Source organism: Salarias fasciatus, chromosome 1, assembly GCF_902148845.1.
Source record: "Salarias fasciatus chromosome 1, fSalaFa1.1, whole genome shotgun sequence".
NCBI lineage: Eukaryota > Metazoa > Chordata > Actinopteri > Blenniiformes > Blenniidae > Salarias > Salarias fasciatus.
In genome coordinates this window covers 24,932,257-24,954,840 of record NC_043745.1, presented here as the reverse complement: position 1 = coordinate 24,954,840, position 22,584 = coordinate 24,932,257, and the positions used below count along the sequence as shown (strand labels likewise).

At 42.4% G+C, this 22,584-nt stretch overlaps 1 protein-coding gene across 1 annotated transcript; it reads right to left on the bottom strand.

The window, feature by feature from the left end:
* Window positions 1-1,423: 1,423 nt before the first annotated feature.
* Window positions 1,424-19,922, bottom strand: LOC115389356 (growth arrest-specific protein 2-like). The gene is made up of 8 exons (XM_030092850.1): window positions 19,800-19,922; window positions 13,564-13,804; window positions 11,630-11,739; window positions 10,914-11,055; window positions 9,268-9,331; window positions 7,203-7,755; window positions 7,004-7,111; window positions 1,424-2,490 (listed from the first exon to the last, which is right to left on the bottom strand). Exons 2-8 carry the CDS (start codon window positions 13,784-13,786, stop codon window positions 2,254-2,256), a joined length of 1,437 nt encoding a protein of 478 aa, XP_029948710.1. The 5' UTR covers window positions 13,787-13,804; window positions 19,800-19,922; the 3' UTR covers window positions 1,424-2,253.
* Window positions 19,923-22,584: the final 2,662 nt, after the last annotated feature.

Below are 22,584 nucleotides of genomic sequence, written 5' to 3'. Positions count from 1 at the left end.
ATGTGTTCAGGGTCAGACGGTCCGGCCTCTTCTTTTCCGAGAATATCCACATCAACAACTAGGAGACGTGAAAGTATTCATATCGACTGTCTCTAGACTGATGGGCGGCAGAACGGGAAGCTGTTTGGTGTTTTTTGATTTTTAAGTTTCACCTTTAAACTGACACACAGTAAGACAAAGTATTACTGTGACTGATAAACTGTAATGTAAAAGTACATTGTGCAAGTATAATGTGTTTGTTGGGACTGAGGCACAATTGCACACAACTACTACAAGTTTTTTTTTTGTGTACTATCAGTGGAAAAATCGGACTTTTCTAATACTGGTACAGCTACTACTGCATAACAGCAGTCCAAAAAGTATTACAAGGTCAATTTTAAAGCACATATTTACACCCCACCCCCCACCCCATAGCTCTACTAGTAAAAAATTCAATAACACCGACACGTATCATTGTCTGTACTTGTTGAATCAGTACAGTACAGAACAGTAGCACACAGTAGCAAGATCTACAAAACATTCAAGATAAAGAGAATAATTGAGGTCAGCACAGTGTAAGAGTGTATTCAACCCCCCCCCCCCCCAAGTGAAAATTCCATGTTTCATGAGGAACTTAGAAGTGTACTCTGTGCAATGAGAGATGCCCTGTGTGGAAAAGAAGAAGAAAAAAAAAATGCCGCCGTTTGGAGCGGCCCATGTTTCAGTAGCACAGCTTTTATTTTCTACAAGTCATTTATACTGGTTCCATCCACTGCAGATGTTAATGTGGGGATTTAAAAAAAGACATTACAGTCTTGCATGATCTCATTACAGTTAGTTTCTTTCAATATACATATATGTATATATAAAACAAAACTTGTGTCCATTTTTAATTAATTTATTTTACTGAAATAAAATATGTACTTATTAATAACGTTGTGATTCTCCCGTCTTTGTGGATTCAGCTGCACAGTTGTTGGCGAAGCCCCCTAACTTTAAGAATGTACTGAGTGTTCCTGTCCGGCGGATGAGCCGCCCGGTGCTTCGTGCCGTCAGGTCTCTCGGGGGTGATGTAATTCACAGAGTTGAAAGTGAAAACAGATTTCCAGTGGAACCAGGAGATGAGTGTGTGAGGTGAAGAGTCACAGCAGCGGTGGTGACAGCAGCCTCCCCTGCAGCCCGGCCTCCTGTCACTGAGGACATGGTGCCATCTAGAGGGAGGACTGCAAGTTTCCTGCAGCGAGCCAATCCCTCTGACCGTGTGAGGCAACATTTACCACCAAATATGAGAAGCTACACCTTCCTCTTTCATTTGGCTCTCATTTATTCCCACAAAAAGTTACATCCATTTCATTAAAAAAAAAAAAAAAAAATCAAATATGCTTTATTCTTACTAAACATTAAAATTAAATTCACTGAAGTAAGAACTTTGCAAAATCCAAGCACCAAATCTCGGTCTTATCATTTCTGTAGCTAGACAATCAATGAACTATAGGTGCTCTACAACAATTTGCATTGACGTGGATATTTTCTCTCCGATATTAATATGAAAGTACATTAGCACTTTAAATAATATCGTTCTTGCATGATTACATGAAAATAAGGACATACAGTGTTGAAACTGATGAGTCGTGAGGTTGCAAAAAACAGCAAATCACCATCCTGAAGCAGCTAGAAATGTTTCCCAATTCATCATAAGAAGTGACCTCTATAATCACTCAGTGGTGAAAAAAAACAATGTTTCCAGATATTTGTTAATCCAGTGGACTCCAACGAAAACAAAACAAAAAAGTGTATCTTGATATTCGGTAAAGCATCTTAACATTCTGTGCATCTGAATCGGATTTCGTCAGCCTCGGAGGAAGCAGGCCTTTGGGCCCCAAAAGGTCTCAGATCACAGATGGGGAACAACTGAATCAGCCAACTGTCTGTGATTCCGTCCAATTCAATTCCTTTTATTTCAAGGGCTGCTGCTGTTTCTTTCTCTCCAGGTTCTCATCGTGTGAATGTGGCACATCTGAGTCGACTTATTTGGGCCCTGACGACCGTCAGCTCTGTGTTAATGGATAAATCATTGCATATATACAACTATAAAATGAAATATTTACAGACCATTGGCACACACAGATATAAGGTATAAAATAACAGTCATATCTATGGAAAAGGTTAGCGTTTGTATCAACCTTAAAAGGCAAAAAGGTTTTGAACTGATGTCAGGTTGTTGACGTTGTGCACTTTGGTCTGATCAAGTGTTTCCTGCCGTCTGAAGTCGGTTTACTTTTTGCTTCGGTAATGGGCGCCGACCACCATGTAACTGTCGGGCGAGATGTTCAAGCTGGGCCTCTTTGCTTTGTCCCGACAGACCCTGACCTCAGCTTTGCCCACCAGCCTTCCTCCTCCTCCTCCTCCTCCTCCTCCTCCTCCTCTGCAGGGGTCGTGCTTCTGCAGGTAACCTGTAAAGGTCTCCCAGCCTCCGCCCACTCGCACCATCACATGACGCTCGTTCAGCATCTGTAAAGGTGACCCCAGAGAGAGCAGTCAGGGAGACAACTCCGGGTGAGACCGTGTGCATACATTTCCCAGGTGATATATGTTTGTGAATTCTCATTTAAATGGAAACCTTTTCTCTATGCACACATGCAAACACACACACACACCACTCAATATTTACAGGCTTCTTGTGCATATGCAGCTCTGGGTATGAATGGCAAATGATCTCCTGGATAGCTTTGTCAAAATCTCATTAAAGCAAATGAAACAGCAACTCATGGCACCAGCTGAGCTCACACAAGACACTAATCCCTGCATGAGCATACATAGTCACACACACACACACACACACACACATGCAGTGACGCACAAAGGCACACCCACACCGATCTGCCACGCAAAACCACCTAATGAGCACGGTTTTAAATATGTCGACTGCTTCATAGCCAGCAGTTTCATTAAGGTCAAGATGTATCCGAATCAACAGAAATCATTTACAGACAGCCGTCCTCGCAGCTGAAAACCAGCGGCTGCCATGGCAACCGCTGCCACAATATAAAGCCTGGGAAAAAAAAAGGAAAAAAAAAAATTGAAACGAGTTCAGCGCAGACTCTTAACTCCCAGAAGACATTAACATTCCCAGGAGGCCTTGCAAAGCCATCCATTGTTCTGTCAGCAACCCCCCCCCCCCCCCCCCCCCACACACACACACACACACACCCTCTTGCTTATCACCAATGAACCCTTCATTATAGAGCCATTAAGAATGTGATAATACAAGCAGATCTGCTCCTTTTATGTGGGGAGGTGTGTGTCACGTGCTTAAGATGAAAAAAAATCAATGGTACAAGCAGAGACACACACACTCAGGCGGGCGGCTACAGAGGAAACTCCAGACGTGGTCCGTCTCAGCTGTCATCCTGCAGATTAAAATGTAAAGGTTGACAGAGGTCAAGTCTGACAACCTGAAAAAAAAAAAAAAAAAACACTCTCCTGTCAGACGTAGATGGAATATCAAACTGACAGGTCTGCTTTGGAAAAAAAAAACTTTTTTTTTGTAGGTTCTTGCTACACTGTTCCCCAATATAAGGTATATGCTGTTCTGTAATTTTTAGTCTTCAGGCCATCCAAAGAACTACTATTATCAAATTTAGTCTCTACTTTTATTTTCTTTAAATTCCTCTTTATTTATTGCACCAGTGCACAAGTGAAGCTTAAAGTCAAGCCTGTGATGCCAATCTGACTGCCTCAGAAAAACACAGTCAGCATCTTTCTGTGGTGAGATATTCACACAAACCCAGGCAGCAGCAGACTCTTTTATTTCTGTATCCATGCCCCCCCACCCCGGTCTCCGTACAAAGTGTGCTACGTCTGCAGCCCATAAACTAGCGTCTGGATTCCCTTGTGTCCTCCCTGGCAGCTCCATTGATTCCCTCTCCCCTCTCCTGCTGAAATATGCATGAGTGTACTCAAGGAGGGGGGAGTCGAACTACCACCCTCCAGTAGGAGGCAGGCTTTAGCCACATGCACTGCTTCTAATGTTGTATTCGAGTACATTCAGTTCCTAAATTTTACAGTAGAGAGGCAGACAGAGGAGCTCTACAGGGTGTTGTGCATGTCTATGTACCCCATTCCGCAGAACGCTGATTTCTCCTGCACAAAAGGATCAGGATGTGTAAAACATGAATACAGTCAGGGTGCAATGATTTAGACAGTAGTCCCTCTTAATGGAACAACTGAACATGCCAATAAGAGACCAATTTCTGGATTTTTGTCAAAGAACTGTAGTCTCATCATAGCAGTTAGACAGCCCTGGGTTTTTTTTAATGTTTTTTTTAATTTCATTGTTAAATGTTTTCTGTTGGTGTAAGGTGTGTGAGGACTGCAGGCAGTCCAGTTCAATAGACTCTTCCGCTGTGCAGTCATGTTGTCATGATGCTGATTCCTGGTGATGGCCTCAAGATGTTATGCACCATGTATGACATTTAATTTTTTACTTTTTGAGTATTCAGATGTATAATCCTGCAGATGAGAGCCAGGATTGGCTCTTCTCTGTCAATGAATAATGAGGAGTTGCTGTATTCATTGCTTGAGTCTGAGTTGAAGACAGATGATTGGTAAAGGCCAGTAAAAGAATATCAGGGCAAGTGGATTACAGGACGATTGAAGTCAGCCATCATTTCCAAAGCATGATTTTTACTCGTTTGGTAATGACAGGATGTGATTCCAATTGTTTTCAAGCAATTTGCTTCAAGCATCTTTATTACAGCCCACAGACAGCCATGAAGTTTTGTATTGTTTTCACAAGAAGAATTTAGAGAAGCACGAATAATTAAGTTAGAAATTGATCAATACTCGGCCTGTAGGCTCCTTTTCTTTATGCTGTGAAGTCAGAGGTCGAGGTTAGTTACAGAACAAACTCCACAGACCCTCTAATGAGTCAACGTCTCCTTCAAGGACACTTGAGAAAGAAAGATGATGGAGTGGTTTTCTATTAGAAACTCCAACCTGAACGAGGAGAAACAGCTTCATCACCCTCATTTTGATGAGCCCTGCTCGGCTCGAGCCGGCGCTGGAAATGAAAGTACTCGTTATGTGGGTCTTTTATTCTGACAGCATGATAAACACAGAACTAACGCGGCATGATATTGTGAGGAGATTGAATCCCTTTTGCTTCCACTGACACAGCCAGCGTCCCTGCTACAAAGCTGAAGGAGAGCCTAATTGGTTGCAGAGAAGAAAGAGGAGCTCTTTTTTTTTTTTCTTTTTTATACCAAAGAGTGGCAAAGCACTCCACGGCCAGCATGACTGAAGACTGAATAGTCTCCAGAGGGAATCGGAGGGGGGGGGGGTTTACATGCGAGGAGGGGCGGTCATGCTCAGCCGCTCATTAACAAGCTGTCTGATTAAACCCCATCGTTAATGACCTTGTCCCAGTAATCAATAGTATCTGCTCTTTAAAAAGGTCTGTGCACACTGAATGGGACGCGCTCCTCGGAGCAGCGCGGGGGTTACCATGCTATATGGTGATGGAGGCTGATGGCTGGTTTCCCTGCACACATGCAGGCAGCTCAATGGGCGGCGTCGCACTATTCAAACAGCTGAGGTGCGTTCGCCTGTCAGCAAATAGATGCAAGTTGTGTCTGATCACCAGTAATTATTATTTAAAAAAAAAAGTGTATATATGCCATTTACAGATTTTCTCAACACTTTTTATAGATACATCTCTGATAAATAAATAAAGCATTCTGTTCATACTTTGCCGATCACATCACCTTGGTGCAGGTTGCTTTGATGTGTGTGTTCAAACGAGCGCTGCTGTGTTATTGACAGGTCTGCACTGGAGAAACAGGTGTTCTGTGACTCCGAGGGGAGCGTGACTTTCCAAACGGGCAGTAAAAACCTGCTGTCTGTCAGCCAGTCGAAGTGGAGCCGGACCTGCTCTGACAGTATCGATCAGCAGTTGAGAGTTCATTTCAATTAGCAGAGCAATGAAAAACACTTTTTTTTAAACACACCTCTGTTCCACTCTGAAGGGAGAATGAACAGTTTCTAACAACTGATATGTTCTAATCTGCTCTGATGAGAGAATCTACAGATACAATTTTAGAATTTTAGCATTATTCCTGCAGTTTTTCCAAAACTGCTTTCAAAAAGTGATTTTCTTTTCAAGGCGCTGTGCACTAAAGAAAAGTATTATATTTTTTTCTTAGCAGAGATGGATGGATGCATAAAAAGGGCGAAGTAAAGCCCACTCCTCGTATTCACAGCCCTCCCCACACTGATGGAGCTCAGCTCCCATGTGGGCTGCCATTTAAACCACACACCAGGGTCACACCTTCACACATTCATCCTGAAAGAGACGTGTTTGTTTTTCCTCCAGGTTTGAACTCTCCGCTGAAGGTCTATGTTCTGAATACAATCATTGTCAGACCGGTCTTATCCTGACCGCTGGTTGCCAGGCAACCCAGCCTCCCGTTCCTTGGGCCTTCACACAGATGAATACGGGTGGAGGATGACTCAGGGAGGCTGAAAGACACCAACACCTCCATCCCGAGTGATGCAAATCACTCACTGTAACGCCCTGCACTTGTTGCTGACTCAACTGTTGATTAATGACCCGACGGCCTTCGTACCCCGCGTCTCATTATGTGTTGTAGCCTCGGCGCTGCACCGTCACTGCGTGAGTCATTAGGCTTAGTTTATAACCCACAAATTATGGCGCACACCTCCACATTTAGTAGGACATTTTATTAGCAGTGGATTCAGGCACTGCCAGCCCAGGTGGAAAAATTGACATTTCCATATTTCTGGGTCAGTGAGGGGAAACTGAACCAACCGGTTTGAGAAGGTCACTTTAATGTGGAACTCTAGGAACGACTGATGGAAGACATGTAAGGGTGAGGAGATGACCAACAATATAGCACTCGTGAGTTTTGGAGCAGAGGTACGGTGGATGCTAGATGAATGAAGTGCAGCACATTTATATGTGACATCGATTTGAAAGATAACGGCTTTGCGTCAGGATACTTACACGTATATATAGAACTTTATCCCCGATGCGGTAGCAGCCTTTGGGCTGCTTCTCAACCACAAATCTGACAGGACAGCTGCAGGAGGGGTTTTCAACAATGTTTCTCACCTGGAGAAGAAAGTCAAAGCAGACGTGTCAGGTAAAAATGTACGTTTTTGACGTGTATGCACAGAAAAAAATGAAAAGATGAAACGCATACAAAATCATCCAGAATGTTGGTGGCGCCCGTGGTCCTCCGGATTGTGGATTTTGTGGAGGATCGAGGAGCCGGGGCCGCAGGTGGGGAGGCAGTGGGGGGGCGGGTGATTGGTGCGGCCGTGCAGACTTTGGCTGTGGATACTGAGGTTTGGCTTGGAGTGGATACAGACTGAGGAGCTGCGGCAGGTGTGTCGGTGGTGCAGGAAGGAGAGAACAAAGGTGTTTGTGTGGAGACGGTGGTTGTGCAGAGGTTAGAGGCTGCGAGGGACTGAGGAGGGGATAAACATGGAGGTACGGGGTTTGTTGTGGCTGATGGAAGATCAGAGGCGCGGGAGGCGGCGAGGGGCTGACACGCAGAGGCCGTGCTCGGAGCGAGGGGGGGAGGGGGAGGCGAGGGAGGGGGAGAGGGGTCTGGCGGAAGGGATGATTGCGACGGCGAATACAGTGATGCGGGAGGAAAGAATGCGAGAGGGGACGATGGAGATAAGCATTCCGCCTCTTCCCTTTCGATCTCTCTCTCCAGCTTCACCAGCCCTGGTGGTTCCACTCCGTATCTGAAAACAAAGTTTGGCAACATATGTCAGTAATCCTACAGAGAAATATGATTTGCAGATCGGGGAACATAACGACTGAGGATACCTGGGTACATTTGTGAGTTGAATAAGCATGAATTCAGAGTGGGTGAAAAATAGCAATTAAGCGCAGGATTGCTTCAGAACACAGACAAAAATCTTTGCTCATTATTGAAAGAAATGTGAATGCAGCTTCTGCAACAATCAGAAGAAAAAGACATATTTATGAAAAACTAAAGAGTCAGTTGAAGTAATGGAAGGACTGTTGAAATAGAAATGGTGCAAGCTTAAAAAAAAAAACAGGTAAATTAGCATTTCTTTTCACCCAGAGGAGGGGTGTCAAACACAAGGTCCGTAGGCCAAACAGTCCACTTCAGCCTGCTGGTTTAGTTTGCAAAACTTAAAAAAAAAGTCAAATAAAACTTTAAAATACCAGCTGTTTCTGATTCACTCATATGCACACTTTATTTACGAGTTTCACAAGTTGAGCAGACACAACACTTAACCCTGAGAGCTCACTGGTACTCAGTGGCAGCTGACGAAATGAAATAATGAAGAAATATTACTATAGAAGTCGATCCTTAAACTAAATCTGACACCTCTGGTCTAAAGGTTCACTCACTGGATATTTTCAAGTGTGTTCTCTCTTAAAAAAATCCAATTCAAATGAACCCTGTTGAACTTGGTCGGTGGAAATATGAACGCTGCCATCTGAATACACACTGTCGTTCAGTTCATTTGATGCTTGAAGTCTAAATTCAATGCAAACCAAGCCTGTCAAAGGAATAAATACAGGGTGTGACAAGTTTTAGAGGCAACCCCACAGCAGATCATAAACACTGGAGAGCAATTCCCACGATACCTATTTTCAGCTGGTGAAACGCCACATCTATCCAACATGCATTGTGCTGGCCCAGCTTTGTTTTGGATGTTAAAGCCATCAAGAGTTACATGTCTCACAACAGCTGTTCATTTTGTTTGCAAGTGTTGTTATAACGTCAAAATCACCAAAGTTTAAAAGGTAAACTGTTTGAAAATCTTATCGGGAGCCTGAGCAATCCCTTCATCTGTGCTCTAAAAGACCTGATTTAAATGCACAGGCCGTCAAAATTCTCAGAAGCATGATGGAACCTGATTACTTGTTACAGGCCCTGAGCGGGGAGATACCTGAAAAACATTTAAACATGTAATGTTTGATAACCTGCTTGAACGCTCAAATTTGCCTCTTTTATGTGGTGAGGAATTAATTTGGTATTTAAAAACCTGAATTGAATTATAGCTTATTTCTAATAATTTCTCACAGACTTTATATTTAAAGTCAGTTAAAAATATTTAAGTTGAAAGATAGAAAAGTTAAAAGCAAAAACTGTGACTTTTTAATTCCAAATTTTCTGATGCATCACTGAGAGAAAAAGAAATGCTTCACCCAAGGAATATCACTGGTTTTAGTACACACAGTGTGTATAGATGGACTGCTGATTGTTATTCAGCTACCTGGCTGCGATGCGTCCCAGCTCCATCAGGCACAGGCACACCTCCCGCGGCTGCTTGTGGAGGACTTCATGAAGCACGCAAGACGAACAGAAAAAGAGAAAAAAAAAAAAGTTGCTCACGAAAGAAGAGATGATTTTTTGAGATAAACTTCTGCTTTTGTCAAAATATAATGGCAGCTGCAGCTATTATGCATCCCTTTCTTTGAAGCAGAGTGGGAATTCCTGTGGGTTCTGCTGTATGCGTGCAGCTGAGGGCATAAGGGCATGAAAGCTTTATCCTCCATGCAGGGAGAAATGAGAAGTGCATTCTATTTACTCAGTTTGAATGAGAAAAAAAAAGGCACAAATGATATGTTAAAATTATGACTGGTTGAGCGTGAGAGCCTGCACATTTACAAGTTCAGCTCATCCTCCATCTAATCACTCATCCATCATCGACATACACTTTTTCTGCTGAGAGCTGAAATTCAGGATACGCTCTCCACACTTTGCCATAAAAATATTACAAATCAAACATCACTCGTTTGTAAACGACCTCCACCAGATAAAAGAGAAGTGTGTATCATGCGCCTGTGTCTTGCTGAGGCAGCAAACTGACACCTATCACAGTACGGTGAGGGAACTCCACTCATCATTCAGTAAGTTAGGTGAAGTGCTTCGCCTGAAGGGGGGCTTATTGTTGGTGGGGATTAACCTGCACATTATCATTCTCACGCATGTGACGCCTTGCATTGACATGCCCAAGGAAGACTGCAGGCAGGCGTACTGTGGATTTAATGATACAGCATGCTAAATACAAGGTTGCAAGCTGTTGCATCTTCAGATATGCAAATATAACACATGTAGAAGAGATGAGTGTGAAATGATACAGTGATTCTGAAAACATGCATATATAATGTGTGGCACAGATGTATTTTTTTTTCACTTGCCATCAAGGAATGAAACGTTCACCTTCAAATATTGCACTTCAGTGAAATGATTCAAACATTGGGTAATCGATTCAAGGCTTAAAAAATGTATGTACTGAATGACTAATTTCATTTTACACCTCATAGCAGAACAGAATAGAAGCACTCTGCTTAAAAAAGTACTGAAATGAGTTTTGAAATTAAGGTTAAATGATTAAACGGGGTTGTCAGTACAGCACCCGCCATTCACAACAAACAGGATGCATGTATAATTTATTTTTAACAGGCAAAAAATACATTCTGGATCAAATTGTTTAGACTATAAATGGTTGGAGTAAATGTTAAACCAAACATTTACGCATCCAGTTCTTCAGTGATGCTACGGAAAGTTTGCTAAATCAAATCTGCCTGTTAATCTGTCAGCCACGGCTCTGTTGTTGACTGGTGGCTTGTTAAAAAAGAAAAAGAAAGATTGTGACATTGTGATTTAAAGGCAATTAGAGGCCTGAAGAGGGCTGAAACGGATCATGGGACATTCTCATAACAATAATGGACTACTGAAGTCACGCACAAGTACCTGGAAAAAGAAGTGTTAACTTAATTAACTGAATTGGGAGCATAATAGAGGTGCTGCACAGCAAGAATTCACTGAGAGCATTCCATTACTGAAAGAAAAACAAAAAAAAGAATGAGCTTCACGACAAGGCAATGCAGGAAGCCATCGCCTCTCTCAACTTACCCAAATCCTCAGACTCAAAGAGATAAGCCTCATCAATGCCAATCTTTCGACACCAGTAGAGAAAGTTGGCAGTGTTGTCTCGAGCGAAAAATGATCCCGAAGTTGCGTCATCTCGCCAGCGGATCACTCTCCTCACAAAGGGCTGTAATTGTTTTCAACACATACACACAACCACAGGTCCTGAGTCCGCTGTAGAAACTTGTCCCCTCATTTCTCAGTGGCCTAATAACTGTTTCAGAGTACACACACACAGATACTTTACAGAGATTAATTTCACACACACCATCTCTAAAATCAAACCAGTGTTTGAATATAAACACTCACAGTTAAAGAGAAATCCTCCCAAGTTTTTGATATGCATGAAAGACAATTTAAAGAAATACTTGTCAAGCTGTAACAAAATGTGTTTTAGTAGAATAAACAGGAGCAGCCTCGGGCAGCTATGGTCTCACTGCCACCCTCAGGTCTGACCTGATTTCACGCTTGGAGCTCTGTAGGTCTTCTTTCTGTTCTGCTGAGTCAAAAGGATTTGACTCAGCAGCTTTCCTGCAGTTCAATACATCTGCACAGCCGGCAAAAAACAGCCACTGAAACGGCCAATTTAAGATTTTCGTGAAGTATTTTCACTTCGTTTGGCTTGGCGTAAGTGATGGCAGATTAGTTTGATCTGAGTTTTTTGAGTGTTCTTTGTGTATCGGCTCGTGTGGGTGCAGCACCTTTCCATTGCTGGATTGAATCATCTGTTCCTGGAGCAGCTGTGCCAGCCGACAGAGGAGAACGCCATTATCCAGCCTCTCCATCAGATTGTCTGCTGTGAGCTCCACTCCTGAGAGCACACATGAACACAATACAAGATTAAAACATAGTGATGAAATTAGCTTTTTTTTTTTCCCCCCCCAATTAAAATGCTCTAATCTGACGTTTTCAGTGAGGACAAGCTGTGGGGGATCACACTCCTCAGCATCCCCAGGAAAGTTTCTTCCAGTATTACAATGGTCAAACCTGGGATTCAGGAGGAACACTGCGGTTTTCGTCCTGGTTGTAGAACACTGGACCAGCTCTATGCGCTCCATTGGGTGCTCGAACGTTCAAGGGAGTTTGCCCGAGCAGTTCATGTGTTTTGCAGATTTGGAGAAGGCGTTCAACCACGTCCCTCTTGTTACTTTGTGTGGGGTGCTTTGGGAGAATGGAGGCGGGGCCCCTTGTTAAGGGCCATCCCGTCTCTGTACGACCGAAGCAGGAGTCTGTTCCACATTGCCAGCAGTAAGTCGGACCTGATGGACTCTGACAGGGCTGCCCTTTGTTACCGGTTCTGTTGGTCATTTTTATGGACAGAAAATGTATTTGCAGTCAGGGGCCAGAGGGGGTCCGGTCCGGGGACCACAGGATTCTGTGTCTACTTTTTGCAGACGATGTTGTCCTGTTGGCTTCATTGAACCCAGACCTGCAGCATGCACTGGGGCGGTTCGCAGCAGCTACATTTCTGAGGCCATGGTCCTCGACTGGAAGAAGGTGGCTTGCCCTCTTCAGGTCGGCGGAGAGATTTTGCCCCAAGTGGAAGGACGCAATATCTTGGGGTTTTGTTGTACGAGTGGGGGAAGGATTGAGCGTGAGATTGGCAGGCAGATCGGTGCAGCGTCTGCAGTGAAGCAGTCATTGTATCAGTCCGTCATGTCGAAACAGAAGCTGAGTCAAAAGGCTAAGCTCTCAATTTACCGGTCAATCTACGCCCCCACCCATACCTATGGTCATGAGCTTTGGGTTATGACTGATTAGCTTCCTCCGTAGGGTGGCTGGATGCTCCCTTCGAGATAGGGTGAGGAGCTCAGTCATAAGAGAGGACCTTTGGAGTAGAGCCACTACTCCTCCACATCGAGAGGAGCCAGCTCAGATGGCTCGGGCATCTGTTAAGGATGCCTCCTGGAGTCCTCCCCTTGGGAGGTGTTCCAGGCATGTCCCACTGGGAGGAATCCCCGTTGAAGACCGAGGACAGAGTATTTGTCCTATACCTAGTAACTATCTTGCATGTATTTCTTCTTCAGTCTTTGTAATATTTGTCTTTATAAAAATTAACATAAACAAATCGACCAACGACAATTATAAATTTGTATTAGTCATATTCCCTTCCATATACTGTACAGTAAATGGACCACACTCCCTCAGATGTCTTTCTGATTAACAGGTTGACAACATACCACTCATGACCACAGGAATGCTTCTTCTGAGAAAAGCTTTGAAGCTTCAAAGTACAGCCATTAGTTTTGGTCCAAAAACAAGATACTTGTGACTAATTATGTATTTTTTTTCTGCTTCAAATGTCTTCAGATGTCATATTCACTGGCGTGAAAGCTGTTTCCATGTACTTTTTTCTTTCTCGTCAGTTGAGGCAGGCAGAAGTTGTTGTGGCAGCCGGCAGGTTGTGGCATGTGCAGCCTTTATGTACTTTTTTGACAATGAAGAAATGTGGGAAGAAACATCCCTTTCCCTGAAGCCTCTGCAACAGTTACCTCCATAGCGAGACACTGCAGAAATAGGTCAAAGTGTCGTTTTCACCAAACATGCCAGCAGCCTTCTCACTCTTATCTTTTATTAGATGGTATGATTCATTTTGCAGATGTTACTAGTTTATAGTAAAGATGACATTCCTCACCTATGATGGTGTTTAGCCAAAAAGCCAGATCTTCCTTCATGGGAAGCAAGGTTGCGTCATGGCGGTAAGGCAGCCACTGGTTGTACTCCTGAGGACTGGCGAGGCCCGGCCCCGAGTGCTTGTACTTTGGGGAAAGTAGACAGCTCATCCCCAGTCCAGTTAGCTGCCTTGGGCTCAGAGGACTGTCGAGACTGCCGTCCATCGCTCCCACTTCACTGTCCATGCTTCAGCTCCAGGGTGCCTGATGGAAGAGTTCGTTATTACAGATTGTTGTGGGTTTTTTTTTTTTTTTAAATGTTTCTCCAGATTCAGTCCAAGATGTATAGAGGAAAGTCAAAACTCCATTCCTACGTATCTGTTCTTCACTGATCTCCTATATTTATAGTGAAGTGCTTTTACTTTACATGTTTTCAATTTCACCGAAATATTTAGTTTACAGTTTTACTACAACTCACAAGATGAGCTTGTACTTTTTCCTCACTGTCACTGTACATACATTTAGCCATTTGATTTTTTAAATGGGGTTAACAGACCACCATCAGCTATTTTTATGCTAAAATTTAAAAGATTTAGCACTTCTCCACTGATTGAACAGATTAAACCATCTTCACTGTGTTTTTAGCTACATTTTAGGTATTATAGGCAACTGTTCCTACATTCATGACCAAGTGTTTGCACCCTCATTTCTCTCACTTTCATGTTCAATTGTCAGACATGAGCTGTCCCTCTGTGCTTCTTGGTCCATCTCGAAACATCCACCTTCGAATCTCAGTCACTTCTCTTTTGATCTGTGTCACCATCTATAAACCACAATAAAAAAGATCTCACCATTGTTTTACCACTTAAGTTTCAGTGCTTATTCTCACAGTATTGCAACTAAGCATGTTTTAGTTCTGTGAACAACTGTAGTGACAAAATATTCACTCAAAATAAATGTTCAAAATCAATTTGATCAAATGGATCAAAAAGTATTATTGGGTCAAGGTTTTCTGACGCTCCCTGAATTCATCAAATCCGGCAGGTCTATGTTTGTCTTAAGTTGTGACAGAATCAAAGAAAGAAAACACTGTAATTCTGGTTTTATTTTAGTTATAAATTGAGGAAAGTTTACACTCCAGAAAACACAGAAAAGGAATCTGATCCCACGATATATTTTTGATGACGACACTGTCTGTGATTCTTGCTTGTGGATGGAATTTTATCAGTTCTTACAGGTAAAGGTGTTAAAAGTGTTAAAGGTAGATTTAATTTGTGAAAACACTGTGTTGAATGATGAACACATTCTAAAATGAATAATTAAATGAAATAAAAAAAGAGTAATTGCACTTATGATTGCACTCCACTTCTTTACTTTGTGTAGGATTAAATGATTCAATGCAGTTTATATTTTTCAGAAATATCCAAAACAATGGAAAGTCGTTGCAGACCTGAGGGGCCGTGCAGGTTCACAAAGTGTTCAGTCTCAAACAAGACTATGCGGTGCTTTGTTGATGAGTAAACTTAATTTGAAATCAATACCAATCATTTCATGATCATTAAAGAACACTACACACAATCACTACAATATATCAATCAATCAATCAATCAATTTATTTTTGTATAGCCCAGTATCACAACAACAGTTGCCTCAGAGGGCTTCAAGATGTTACATTGGTCGGTAAAAGTAAAAACAGTGAATAAGCATAATGATAATATAATATAATACAGTTAAAGATAGCGGTTGTGGGTTCTTCAAAGTGAGAATGCTAGAACAACAAAACATGCTGAAAACCATCTCACTGGCCACATCAGCTGCCATGTGTGGACAAGCAGGCAATACACACAACCATTAATCAAAGGGATTAAACTGACTGACTGCAGGCAACGTGTGTTTAATAAGATGTGCAGTCGGAGCCCTGAGCCGGTCTCCTGGTGCTGCTGCATGGCTCATTTGCCCTGTTCCCAGAGCTGCCTCCATCGTAAAGCTCAGCCCCATGCAGAGACATGCTCTGGCTGCCAGGAACCCTCTCCGCTAATCAGCCACTATTAGGACGACAACATATGCATCGGGTCACTGGGTCTGCTCGCCAACATACACTTTACACGCACATTTGTGCCGCATGGCTGATTTTAAAGCTTTATTATAAAGTAAATATCCACACTGAAAATAAGTATGGAGAAAAACAACATGAGAAGCTGCATGATGGTGGAGGTGTGTTGCTTTAGGTAACACAAATGACTGAACAATACTCATACTGGGAAATGATATGTATATGGACAATTTGTGTTGGATATAAACAGTACATAGAACATTCACTTTCCCTCGTCAAATGTCAGTAACGTGAGCCTGAGCATGCAGCATTAGCTTCCACAGGGGTATCCTGGGTTATGTTCAGGTGCAGCAAGTCAAGAGAGCTGAAAAAAACAGCTAGCAATCCTGTTTGATGCACTTATGATGCTGTTTGAGACACTGACACCGTTTCGTATCATGGTTCTAGTGTGAGTCTAAAAGTTTGGTAGATTTTGATCTTACTTGAGCTTAACTTAAGTTTTTTCTTTTGCACAATCATTCCAAAAGCCTCTGATGAAAGTACAGATTTGTTTCCTTCATACTGACCCCTGTTATATCCACACCAGCACACGGCCAGTCCAGTGGACTGCCCAGAAGTGTGTCTCATAGCAATAGGTTGTGGGTTTGAATCCTGCCTGGGCCTATTTATGTGAAGTTTGCATGTTCTCGCTAGGGATGTGAGGCTAGTTCAAAATTTAAAGGTGCCTTAAGGAGTTTGCACGTTTTATGCGAAACAGCGCCCCCTGCAGGCCTTGGGCGTAACGCAGCTTAGTGAAAAACTCGTCCCTGTGGCTCCCGTGCACGGAAGAGGGGGACTCCGTCTTCGCTCGTTTAGAAGCGCTCAAGTAAGCTTTAAGTTTCTTTTACCTGGTGGAGTCTGTGCTGGAGCTGTGGCAGTGCTAGAAGCCAGTCTTTTCTTACTTTCTGGAAGCTCCTGCTCAGTTGTTGCTCACTAAGCATCTGGCGGAGTAATGGCGGACAAAGCGAAACTGAACAAATTCTCCCCAAAAAAATGCTGGTGCCGGACCGGCACTGCAACTTTCAAGTGACAATTTAGCGCTGTTAGAGGTTCTTGTAATGAATATGTCAGGGCGCATTGTACACATCATTAAAAATGTGTAACATATTTATGGTGGAAAATAAGTATTTTTAAGGTTGTAAAACTCCTTAATGCACCTTTAACTGGTGAGAATAAATTGTCTGATGGCTTGGTGACGTGTCCAGGACGTTCTCATCATTCGCCTTCAGTCAACTGGGATTGTATCCATCAACCCAGAACAGGCTGAAGCTGTAGAGACGATCGATTCAAAAGCTAATCATCAGCGCTCACTAATCTCTGGTAGGTCTGTTCTTCAATAACATAAGTCAGGTAAAAGCTATAAGTCGCTCTTTTTTTGGTTGGTGTTGTTGTTTGCTTGTTTTTTCACAAGTTTCTGTCTTCTACGTTCTTCCACTTTTCTGTCTTTTACCTGTCTTTCTGTCCCCCTGTCAGTCCAACAATATCATGTATCGGTACTCAAAATAAATGAAATAAATTAAGAAAGCATGTTTACAAGATAAGCTATATATTTTTAAGCTCCTCTTGGAAGAGCAAATTTGTCGGGCACAAAACAGCAGCCAGTCTTCCATTCTGCTGCTTCCATGCTGGACAGGACAGGTTAAAAAAAAAAAATCCAGTGATGACAGGTCTCCAGTCATTTCTATCTGAGAGGCTTGATAGGCAAGTAAATCTACCTGAATGAATGCCTGATACTTAAAGTAGCAAAAAAGACAACACCATTAAGTACAAATACTTTGTAGAGATGTCAGATTTCGCTCATTTCAACCTTCCACCTTTTGCTATTGAGTTAAACTTTAGACGCCTTCTCCTCTGTTTGGATCATTTCATCATATCTACTCAACACAAGAACTGACTCATTAAGAAATGGGCATTTCTTTCTTTGTGAATACAGCAAAAATGTGAACACAAGTGGATAAAAAAAACAACAACAAACTAAAGCAATGTAATCATGGATAAAATGTTTCCTTTGAAAGAAATCTGCAAGATATGGAAATGATATTAATAGATATCAATGCCAATAGAGAAAACTGAGACTGGCAATCGTTTTCATGACTTCACTTAAAAAATGCCTCAACTATCCATTTGAAGGATTGACGATTGAAATTTCTGTAACATTTCATAACCCGGCCTTCTCTTCATTGTTTTAATAAGACAAAGTTTTTGTGGGTGTTTTTTTTTTCTTTGTTGGATTCACATTTCTACTGAAATAAAGAGAAGATTTATTTCTGCTCCCTCTGTGCACAGGCTTTATGCCAGCGTCTCAGGGTCAAAGCTAAAACTCGCCACCCATATTGACGTCCAGTTTCCCCACATCAGCAGAAATTGGCCTTGCAGCGACATTAGAGAAGAGGCAAAGCAAGGCCTCCACACAATATGCATGTCAGAGAATCCAGGTTGTACAAACACGGTTCTGACTGGACACGGTGAAAAGACTTTTTTGTAAACAGGTCGTGCAAACATGGGCCACAGACGAGGTGTACGTGGAGGGCACAGCCTGCCAACGTTTCAGGCCGGATTACAGGTTGACCACCGGGGCATGAGAGCCTCTGTCTCTAACAAAACATCCAAGTGCAAGATTCACACCTCCGCTTCAGGACGGCTCTGCTGGGAAGGGGAGGCAAAGGTCAGAGCGGCCCGGCTCTCAGACACTGGCGGCCTTTATACTCCTGCAGAGCTGGGCGGTCGCCCCCTTTAAACGTGCACGCTCACACGCAGGCCTGCGCACGTATCGATGTTTCTATTCCACCTCATTTACTTGGCACAACATTTAATACCTCCACCGTGAGTCTTGCTTCTGTGATGTTTCACAGCCTTTGATTGTCTTCGCACAGTAAAAGTGAGCATCTTTACCATCCAGCCGGCCATTAAGGGGGAGAGAGCGAAGATTACAACCCAGGCTACCTGAAAGACGTGCACAGAAGGACGGACCTGAGCAGAGGCTGTGGCGTGAATGCCTCAGCATGTGCTGTGTGTCAGATGACAAAGTGATTGATGGTTTGGCCGCATGTGGCTTTCAGCACGGCTCCAGCGCTGGCGTCTGCACAGAATGACACCGAAGCTCGTGTCTGGTAAACAACCAACTTCACAACTAGTTAACAAAATTCTGCCTCCCGACACAGCTTACTTTTCAAAAATGTGAAAAGATTTACGGTTTAAAAGACACTTTCTTCCTACAATCAAACTCCCGTTTAAAATAAAAAATCTTTAACTCCAGCCTCCAGGCTTGTGTATTTTGTGCATTTTACTCTTCTATTTTCCCCCCATTTATTCTCAGTGTCAATTTTTTGAAAGGACTATTCATAAAAATATCAAGATTAATAAGTTCAAGTGAAACTCCGCAAGCGCTGCTGGTAGCAGATTCTTTCTCCATCAGCTGTCTCAGGTGTCTGTTTGAGTGTAACAGCTTAACAGGGGAAATGTAAAACTGCTGAATGAATAACAGGTATTGAATTTCAACACAGTTGAAGTGTAGGTTTCGGCTGTAGCTTGACACTCACCCCACGACTTCCCCTCAGCCGCTTCTAGACTAAATAAACCTCATATCAACACAGGATGAAAAGGTCTATCGCCTGCTGATGTTTATGCACCCTGAACAGAAGAGACACTCTGTTCTCCCGTTCCAGTAAAAGCCAATAAAATTCTATTTTGGCAGAGATATCAGGGGAAAATGTGACATTGATTGTTTTCAGAGTAGTTTAAATAAATCATAAGTGTGTCGCCTCCGAAGTGAGACAGTGAGTTTTCCTACGTGAAAACTCATTCCTCAATCTCATCTTCAGACAAATGCTTTCTTCAGAAGATATGATATGATGACATCTGTTTGTTAATAAATGGATTTAAAAAAAACACTTGTTCATCACTGAAACTTTTAAAAGTGAAAACAACCCAACATTAGTGCTGTAACGTACAGAAATTGCTCAAATTCACTTGTCATAGAACTCAGTTTGAATAAATGTGAAAACATTATCTACTTTCTGATGATCCTGTTGTCATTTTCATCAAATATAACATATTTTACAATACAAACCACTGATGTCAAAAACTTTATACGCACACGTATGAATGAGAAGCTCATCAGTGTATCATCGTATTCAAAATAGATGGAGGAATGACAAATGTACTCACAGAAAACTCACAGGAACCGCAAGATCCTCCACCAAGATGTGTCTTTATCTCTGAACCTTCACGGCGTCTTGTGGAGAGTGTTTTTCCTCTCACACATCACTCACAACCAGATGTTCATCGCCCTCAGCTCCTCACATCTGAGCACACGCAGGGTGGAGAACAGGGGCCGTCACTTTGCCTCCCTGCTCAGTCTACACGCCTGCAACTGGTGTCAACTTACAGCCTTTGAACAGTGAAGAACACAATAAATACTCGCCACAGCGGATATACTTTTGTCAAGTTTTAAAAAGAGAGAGGGAAAAAAAAATGTACAAGGTAAACTCCGAATTCAATACAGTCATTTTAGTCAAACTTGAAGTTGAATTGTATCTCTGTTAGCAGTGGCTGACTACCAAGGAGTGAAACCTGGTTTCCATGGCAACACATTCCATGCACAAGTTTACATTAATAGAGAAAAGTTTTTGATGTCCAATATATGCTTTACTTTTGGCACAAATGAGGTGTCAGTGCATGGAAAATGTAACTGAGATTATGCATCCTCTAAACCAGGAGAACCAGAAGTTCAGTTCTTTCCAATTCAGTGACAAATACAACAAAAATACATCTCAAGGCACTTTTACTGAGAAAACCCCAACATGAGCAAGTATAGGCGATGTTGCAAAGGAGAAAGTCCCTTTTTAACGGGGATAAACCTGCAGAACCAGTCTCAGAGGTGGAGACGTTCTGCTATTCTGGTTGGGCTTAGGGGATAGAAGGAGAGGAAAGGATACTTTAGGCAGATGGACTGTGAGGAGGGATTCAGACCCTGGTTCACGTGGGGGGGGGGGGGGGGGATTCAGTCAGTTTGCATCACTGTGCTGAAACATGAGCTCCTCTCGCAGAGCTTGAACCATATTTTACCCTTGAGCACCAATAAATCACCCAATTTTCAGGTGGCGTGAGAGTTGTGTGGTCGAATGGTTTTTTATTCCTATTTGCTTCCTAATCTTCGTCACATTTTCAAGTGTCAATTTTAAGAGCTGGTGAAAGTTGCAGACTGCAGGAAGTCCCCAGACTTGTCTTCTATGAAGCCATGTAGTTGAGCTGGATACTTTATGTGGTTCACTGGTATCTTGTTGAAGTAAATCAGATCTTCCCTGATGCATATGCAGCCTCTACTTACTGATAAGAAACGATAATGCCTTAAAAGATGTGTGGACTGCTAATGTGAAAGCTCTAAGATTTAGCTTTTGAACTGTGCACTAGTGAAAAACTGAAAAATGTTCCTCCTCTGTTCAGTTTTCAGAAAACATTGTCAGGGGTTTGATCCAATCGTAGTCTTTTGTATTCAGCCTCAATCAATTAAATAATATAAAGGAACATTTTGACACAATGACCGAGTTTTTATTTCTATTCGAGTTCAGTAGCTGCCATACAGCTTTGGTGTTGTTTGCAAATAATAGTTTCCTGTTTCTGTTTTTCACACTGTCCTGACATTTTCAGCACTGCAGTTGTTATAGTTTCATTTAACTCAAGATGTTTTAATTTTCATTTACTAAATTTGAAATAGTTGAAGTGAAAACTGAGGCTTTCCTCAAACAAAATCTGAGCAGATAATATCAAATATGAACAGTTTGAAAAGCAAGTGTGGATTGAAATTATGAAGAGCAAAAAGCCTGGATTTAAATTTGAAAATACGTCTTTTGTACAAGTGTGTGTTTTTCACTCTCAAAAAAGTCAATTCATCAATCTGGTCAACGTTAGCTGCATGAGAATGGAGAGATTGCTTGTGAACCAGATATTTATGCCTTGTAAATATCCAATGTCTTCAGTTTCGTTTGGACTGCGCCTCAATGGCATATAAAGGGTTCATTTCAGGTCCTTATTAGACTGAATTAAAATTTGCAGATGAGCTGTAATTATTTATTGTGCATTCAATAATGTCATTACTGTTGCCCGGAGGAATTGGACGTTAATCACACATCCTCCAACGTATTTATGCTTTTCACTCATTCACTCGTAACAGAAAGCAGAAAGCAGCTTCAGGGCCTCGATCGATCAGGTAGACAGTGGACACACGTGTGTGAGCGTGTGTGTTTGTGTGTGTGTGTGTGTGTGTGTGTGTGGCTGCTGGTTCATTTGCAGCCCGTCTCTGGAGTGTTAAGTCCCTGGTGTTGCTGCGTCTGTCAGACACTCCCCTTCCCTCTGCCAGCACGCCTCCCTGCTGCCTCCTGCTCATTTGCACTTGTTAGCGTTCATCTGACCTCCACTATTGGGAATATTTATGAGAATGTGCTGCTGCATGAGTCTCACATCATACACCCATATTACATTTCAAAACAGTTTATTCAAGAGAAAAAAAACAGCCAATTTTCAGTGAACTGTTGCCTGGAAAGACTTTTCCTTTTTTCTTTTTTCTGAGAGTGCGAGCGGCCTGTGAATCACATCCTGTCTTTGTTGCAGAAGCTGTGAGGGTCTTTGAGCTGCTAAGGTATAGCGGACATACTGATGACGTTTTAAAGACCTGTTAAACCAACTTAACAATGAGTCAGAAGCAGCACACTGACTTAATAAAGATTCCTGCGGCATCTGGAACGCTGCCTGTGTTGTAAAATTGAACCACATGGTACAAGCTGGCGCAGCGGCTCATTTCTCAAAAATGAAACACCCCTCACCAAAAAAAAAAAAAAATCAACATTTTAAAACCCCAAAGATGGCTCAATACAATTCCATCTACATATAACATTTTCATGAATATCCACCCTATCGCTCCACCTTTCTGGTTAATTCTCGTATTTGAACATGA